Raw genomic sequence first — 7,967 nt, forward strand, 5'->3', positions numbered from 1 at the left:
TGAAAATAAGTGGAAGATGTATTTCGTGATGCCATCAAAATATGGTCTAGACTTGCCTCGGCAAAAGACCCATCTGTGACCATGTAGGAGGTGCCCAGCAAAATTGTAGTAGTGGCAGCCTTTCTAGATCCATCTGTTAACCTCTGATGTTTCAACGTTGACTTCCTCAACGTGTTGCTTAGGTGCTAGGCATCTCTTTTTTAATATTATTACAAACGTGTGGAATTTGTTAGGCTGATGTTATAAGTTGCTCTGTCTTTGACTATGGTTTGTCTTTTCTTCACTTGATGGAAACCAAGTCATATGAAGTATATTTAGTATCGCCTTATTCGCTGTTTTTGGATTCGTCGCCTGAATAATGCGAGTTGATAGACATGTGTTATAGTTTCCTCTGCCAAACCTGAGGATGGGTTACCATTTCTTACTGATAACATTGTTTTTTTCCTAATGCAGAGAAGCTTTTAGAATGGTCAAAGAGACTGAAAGTTTTCCACTGCTATTATTTCGCTCTTCTTTGAAGGGGAGTGATATAACCTAAAGCTTGCATGTTATTCCATTAGCTTTTACTCTAGATGGTACTGCAAATGGATCCCATGGAGGTGAGGGTGAGCCATGTTTATTATTTGCTGACTAACTCTGTTTTTCCAATTGAATTGGGTCTCATGAAGAATGTGCGCACATTGGATCAATTTGATTGCCAACCATTGGACAACAGATTGACAAATGATTTCCGTGGCTGGAACCATCTCCACAAAACTCATATAAGGTATTCCTAATAGTTTGACTATATATGTCAGCAAATGAAATTGAAGGAACTAAGCCAACAAAATGGAGTTTCAACAGGGTAATTTAACTAGGATTGATCACCGTTGACAATTCAATGGTGTTGCTTTTGGTACGCCGAGCGCTGCAAAGCTGAATTATCGATGCTGTCGGCATCTTCCCTGATCGCTCCTGAATCTTACAAACCCATGGCCCTCGTGTAGATATGTAACCCATCATTTATGACAGGGATTTTTATTTCTGTGTCCCTGGTTCATTAGTTGTACTCATTCATCCCCACTCTATTAACTTTTGCTCACTTTTCCCCACTCCCTTGCCCGAAAACCCTCAGAACAGGTTACAACAAATGTTGTCATCGGGTCAATGCCTTTGACCGTTAACTCAGACGAGTTGGGCCGCGTAGGGCCGAGTACACCTTTGACCATTTACCCGTACAGTGCTTTTGTACGCTGACCATACAATGGTATTTGTATACATGGGCGCATGCAACTGACCGCGGTCATGGGGTAGCACGTGTCCATGGGACATGCCCAAAACGTTCCTTCGTATAAAGAGGGGCAACCACCTCCATCGCCCCTAGGACTTTCCCCCAAATCCCCTCCCTGCCGCATCATCTTCCTCTCCCCCACCGGCGTCGTCTCGCTCTCCTCCACCGCCTCCACCGCACCGTCTCACTCTTCCCCATTGCATCCTCTTCCTCACCTTCATCGCCTCCATCTGTCCAATGGCCGAAGCTCGTGGCGACACCGGCGCAGTGGCCGGAGATGTGGTAGAGCTGCAGGGCGCAGTAACAGCGGGTGTCGGCGGCGTCCACGCTGATATCCCAGCGGGCGTGGTGCGGGGAAACTCGCAACTGCTGCAGATGTGGAGAAGGAGGTGGGGGGCTCCGCCTCAGCGCTGCAGAAGGTGACGGTGTCGAGCGGTGCAGTCCACCCTGATATCCCTGATGCGCAGACTGGCGAGGAGCAGGAGGTATTTGCACTTGCTTTAGGATATTAAGTTGTAGAGTTAGTTGCTCCCTAGTTGCATTGGTTAGATTGTGATTCATGCGGTAGTTCAGATGGTTAGAGTAGTTGGTTTGACGGATAGGCCGGGGTGTTTTGTATTGGGGGGATGGGGGTTTTTGTACTACGGTTTGTTGGATAAATTCCTTGCAAAAAATGCTAGATAGATCTATATGAGAGATAGGGATCTCTGTGCTTCAATGCTACACAAATGTATGCTTATTAGATTTGTTTTTAATGCTCACAGATTGGGGTTTTTAATGTTACTCAGATTCGTTGCCTTAGATTGGGTCCCTATTAGATTTGTTTTTGAATGCCTACTCAGATTGGGGTTTCGAATGTCATATGTCCAAATGGAATCCATTGATTAAGAAGTTATTTGATTCATTAGTATATAAATTTGTCCACAATATGTAGTTATATTAGCTCTGTTGTTTGATGTGTGTGCATGACAAGGGAAAATGTAAATAGGATCATAGTATATTGGGAGTAGATTAGCCCTATGATCAATGTGTCATGTGTGCATATCTAAATTTTCAGTTAGCTTTCGTATTTACTAGTGATGGATGTAATTGTATATTCAGGAGGATGATGGTTGGGGGGGGGGGGGGTAAAAAGAGGAAGCTGGCCCAGTACGACCTGTACGATCTAGAATCTAGTGACGACGAAGAATATGAAGTAAGCCTACTTAAAATTTAGATTGTTCATTTAGTTCCTTTGACATGGTGTATATGAATCTATAATGTATTAATGTAACTCATTCATGTGTGCAGTATGATTCTGGAGAAGAAGTGTACAAGGGCAACGTCACGTCCTTCACAGTCAAGAGGTGGTGAAGATCAAGGCCAAGGGATTTGCTTCCTTCTACAACAGCAAGACCAAGAAGTGGCACTGCCCCTACTACACCACCAAGCCAAAGCCAAAGGGTGACCGCTTCGATCACCTTCGGTCTCATGCAGAGGATGTAGCGATTCGCAGGGAGGACTACATGATCAGGGGGTAGCAAGCTGCCCTTGCGAAGGCCCTGACTCCGGCATGATGTGATGATGTGATGATGTGATGAACTGAATCTTTATCTTTATCTTTTAGGTTACTTTTGGTAAACTGGATCTGGCTGTTTATGGTGTGTCGAACTGAATCTATGGTGATGCTAGCAATGTATTATGCTATCTATATTTTTCTGACCTTGAATTTTCCTGTGATGTATGGTTAGTTATGTTTAGATGTTGTGAACTATGAGTTTAGGTGCTGCAATGATCACACATGTTGTTTCAATGTTGCTTCACTGATCAGACATGTTGTTTCAGTGTTGCTTCACTGATCAGACATGTTGTTTCAGTGTTGCTTCACTGATCACAGATGTTGTTTCAGTGTTGATTCACTGATCAGACATGTTACTTTTTCACTGATCATAAAGGAGTATTATCCTAATTATTTGTCTCATGTTTATTAATCAAATCAAATGCATGCTTTTTTGCCACCAACATGTTTCATTATCCGATGTTTTGAACTGTCATTCGACAGGACAGTATAATTAAATTCAATAAAATGAAAAAAAAGTAAAACCTTGGCAAACTATTTATGTTTGTGTAGGAGATCATGTGTGCAAAATTTGAGGTGATTTAGAGGAGGTCAAAGAAATTTCAATTTGAGAAATGTGCCAAATGAGCCAAATGTTTTTTATTAACACCTATTCACTTTCCATAGTGTAGATTCGAAGTCTCACTATTTTTTGAATTAATCTTCATATTTTTACATTTTCTTTTTAAAAATATGCTTTAATACAAAAACTATTAAAAACACGTTTAAAATATAAAAATGGAAAACTAAGTTCAGATTCTTCTTATTCACTTTGAAATAACGCTTTGGTGATTTTTTTTATTTTTTAAAATTTTCCAAAAACAGAAGGTAACCCTACCTCCTCTCCTTGAACTCTATGAAATCATGTACATGATAGCTCATATGTGTGAAGGTTTTCTCATGAAAATGACCATAGACCAAGTTTATGATTTTTGGTTGGTAACATATCACATAAGACAACATTGTGCGCAGGTTTTATATTATTTTGATTTTTTTAAATTAATGGTGCTCATTTGACCTCGATGGTGTCAGCTAGGGTTTTTTCCTGAAAATGACCATAGACCAAGTTTAGTATTTTTCCTCGTTAGTGTGTCTTATAAAACGACGAACAGTGAAGGTTTCATATTTTTTTGATTTTTTTTTGAATTAGTTATGCTCAGTCAAAGCCTTCGAAACCCCATTGACCAACTCAAAACCCCTCTAAACTGTGCGGGGTTTTGCCTAACCCTAGCTCCGAACGTCACCCGTCCGGTCATACCCTGGCGCCGAGCGACAGTCCTCAGATGTGGTCTTCTAGAAGAAATTCGGTGGGTAGGCTGCGTGCAGGCTCCGCGCCGTTGGATGACAAGGACGGCTCCGCATCGTTGGATCGTGGGGCGATCCGCGAGAGGCGGTCCTATTGGTTGTGCTCGGCTGCTCGCCCACCACTGACTCCGCGAAAAAAACGTTGTTATTGGGCCCAAAAGGAAACCAAGCTCTAGCTGGGCCGTCGAATTGTGTTTTTTTTTGCATCGTTTGCTTTATCTTTTGTGAAAGTGTTGGCTCTATCTTTTTTTTTGCATTGTTTGAAATTACATAACAATTGACATTGGGTAGAAAATTTAGTTCTTTTTGTTCTATACAAATACAAAATGACAAAATTTATAAGGGATAAATTTATTTTTATCATGTAAAATGGCCACAAACTATTCAAAAATTGTCTCTTTTTGTTCATATAATATATATGACCACGGATTCCCACGCGTGCAATTAGCTTCTTTTTCTTCTTCTTTTCAAACCACCGTTTCCCATGCGTGTACACTCCCGATGCTGCGATGGGTTTGAAATCGGGCTACTTCACATTTGACACCGTTGTTGCCACGCCCAAATAACACGTAGCACTACGGCTATTTAAGCCAGCCTCTGCCTCTGCCATCCCTCATCCATCTCCCATCCTCTCTGCCATCTGCCCTTCTTGCTCTTCGACCCCTTCTCCTTCTTCTGCACATCCCTCAGCCATGCAGTACACCGGACCAACCTACCGCTTCCCACCCACCGTGCCGGAGAGGCTCTACCCTCCTGGCGTGTACGTTGAGCGCACACTACGTGTGTGGGCGATATCAAGGTGGAGGACCGCAAGGAACTTCACCGAGTTCTTCCTTGCGTCTGGCTACCACCACCTCCCGCGGGGATCTCCAAGGATGTTCCGTGTCGAGGAGGTCATCCAAAACGGGGTGGTGGTTGCTCTCCTTGCCCACTTTAGCAACACATTCGACGCCTTCTACCTCCTCGGCCGGGTGTTTTGATATGGCTGCGAGTTCATCGCTTTCACCACCCACAACATGTTCATGGAGTACAACAACATCTTCCCCAACGCGTCGCGCATGCACACTCTTCCGTACCCCATCGACAACGCCCTGGAGGAGCAGTGAAGTGCGCCCGAAGGAGGAGCGAGGTGGAGAAGGCGGCGGCTAGGGTTCTAAACCCTCTATCTCTTTTTTGAGTCTATATTATGTTAAGTCGTAGGAATTGAACTATGTTGGAGATGCTATGGGCTTGTTGGCCCTTTTATTAAGTTCTAGGGCTAAGTTCTATTATTAAGTATTATTATCCCTAAGTTCTTCCTAGTTTGAACTATGTGATCGTGCTATGGGCTTGTTGGCCCTATCTACATATTTGGACTACATATTTGTTGATTGTTTTCTTAGAGAACTCGCTTTGTTAGTAACCACCTAGTGCATGCAGCCACAATGAACCTTTTTCTTTTTTTCACAAGCCACAAATATGTAGCCACCTAGCTAGAAGAGAGGAACCAGCGGCAGCGACCGTCGTTGCATCCGTGGCGGCTAGCGTGCAAGAAAGCTACTCAGTCAGTGCATCGTGGTGGCACGCATCGGCGCATGCAGGCTCGGTCAACGCATCGTGGTGGCGCACATCGACGCATGCAGGCAAGCTTTGCTAGGTGCATGCATAGCAGGTTTCTGTCATGGCAGCGCACGCAGGCGTTTAATGCAAGGGACGGCCCAATGAAACTACGGCCCAACGGTCCAACAGCGACACCGCCCAACGCGGCCTCACTTGTCAGGTCCAACGGACGATACAACCCAGCACGGCCCCACTCACCAGAGTTAACGGTCAAGCCATTGACCTGGCGGCAACGTCCATTGTGACTAGTTCTGAGGGTTTCGGGCAAGGGAGTAGGGAAAACTGAGCAAAAGTTAAGAGTGCGGGGATGAATGAATAGAGCTAAGGAACCAGGGGCACAGATGTAAAAAACCCTTTATGATATACTGCCTCTATTCATTTATACAAGGTGTATTTGTTTTTTGATAAAATTCCAGAATGTAGGGTGCATTTCTTTTAATTCCTCATAATTCCCTTGTTAACCCTCCAGAAAAATCGAAAGTATCTCTCCTGTTGTCTGTATCTCTCCTTGTAGCAAAAGAAGTAAGGTATCTCTCTGTTGATTGCATGCATTTCTTACTTTTCTGGACTAATTGATTTACTTACCACTAATCAACAAATTTGTCAAGGGTAATTTAGTCCTAATAACAAGTCCAAAATTATGTGCCTTGGTCACCGTGCCGAAAACAATACAGCGTACATAACATAACGGAGGGAGTATGTGAAAAGGGATCAGTGGCATAGTTGAAGCTCTAGCATGTTTAAGTTTCAAGTAAACCTATTCGGAATTCAAAAAGGTGTGACGGCACCCGGGTGCCCCGGCACCCGCGGTTATCCCGTCCGTCGAATGAGTTAAAGATTCGTGCCGTGTAGCTTTCAGGTGCAGATGTGCGTACAGTACTAGTGTGATTAGCTGGCTTTATCAGGGAGACAAATAGCGACCGGAGGAGAGAGGCATGGCAGGAATAGGCTCTGCATGTATAGGTTTGTCAGCGACGGGAGGAGAGAGGCATGACAGGAATCGGGCTGGAAAAGATATTGTTGTCCACGGGTGGTGTTCATTGAAGTGACAGCAGAGGGAGAAAGATGCATGCACACAGCGGCATGACATGATATCCCTTGCGCAAAGCCTACATCCCTTCTTTTCATTTGTCACCATTGTGAGCTTTCTTGGTCACCGGAGAGAGTAGTGGCCGATGTGGTTCCTTCTAGCAGACAACGCCGCCGGCGGGGGAGTTCTATATTGTGAGATGGGGAACGCGCATCCTGGCATTGCAATCCACCTACAAGGGGAGGCATCGTCGTCTTCGTCTTTATCAGCATCGATGGAGAGATGTCATGTTCTTCGTAAGCCGCCAGTTGCGGTAAGATTTCTTGTTCTCAGATGACATATCCGACGTCCAGTTCCTCCGCATCTCCCTTTGCATCTAACACGCGTGTGGTCTATACAGTGCACCGGTACAGGCTGCATCTTTTGCGCGTGTGCTATCACGGCGAGGTATGCTGCTACACAGATATCAACTCGAAGAAACAGCGTGCCGGAGGTGAACGCGGTTGGGGAAGTAACACACCTGACGGCGGATGGATTGGCCTGAGCCGGCAGAATCAATGAGCCCAAATTAGTCTTGTTGTTTGTTTCAAATATTCAGTTTGAGGTCTAAATTTCACCAATATATGGCTTTTATTTACGTTCCCTACAACATACCAATTCATCTGAATCTGAGCAATCATATTTTCATGTGCAAATAAATAAAATTTACTTGTTATTATACCTCACACAACTGATGAGGTGAGAATGGAAACTTAACCTTCCATTTTTTCGACAAAGGGTGGATTTTATTAACTCAAAATGAAGCATCAAGGGGATACCAACGCACATATTGTGCACACACCCGGCCTCTGCATAACCAGGATGCACACAGCCAACACCAACACACAAAAGAAAAAACCGCCAGCAAAGAGCAAAGTCATACAAGACTCAAGCTATGCCTAAGCGAGGGAAAAGAAAAAGAAAAACACTCTGGAACGATCAAAACAACGGTCAATAAACTACATCAACGACCATATCCGCACCAACCATCTCTTGACAGAACAAGCGCAACTAGAAAGTTTCTTCAACAACAACGCCTTCAGAAAGGAAACGACGCTTAAACGTCGCCGTCACTGGACCCGACCAACAAAGGCCAGACTCTAGGTTTTCACCCTGAAGAACAAGTC

The 7,967-nt window shown here is 44.2% G+C and overlaps 1 protein-coding gene across 1 annotated transcript; it reads left to right on the top strand.

Annotated features, from left to right (window-relative positions):
* Positions 1 to 6,942: 6,942 nt before the first annotated feature.
* LOC123085467 (uncharacterized) lies at positions 6,943 to 7,469 on the top strand. The gene is made up of 2 exons (XM_044507104.1): positions 6,943 to 7,114; positions 7,202 to 7,469. The coding sequence occupies exons 1-2, from the start codon at positions 6,947 to 6,949 to the stop codon at positions 7,343 to 7,345; spliced, it is 312 nt and encodes a 103-aa protein (XP_044363039.1). The 5' UTR covers positions 6,943 to 6,946; the 3' UTR covers positions 7,346 to 7,469.
* The last annotated feature ends 498 nt before the right edge of the window (positions 7,470 to 7,967 follow it).

This window comes from Triticum aestivum, chromosome 1B (genome assembly GCF_018294505.1).
Source record: "Triticum aestivum cultivar Chinese Spring chromosome 1B, IWGSC CS RefSeq v2.1, whole genome shotgun sequence".
Taxonomy (NCBI): Eukaryota; Viridiplantae; Streptophyta; class Magnoliopsida; order Poales; family Poaceae; genus Triticum; species Triticum aestivum.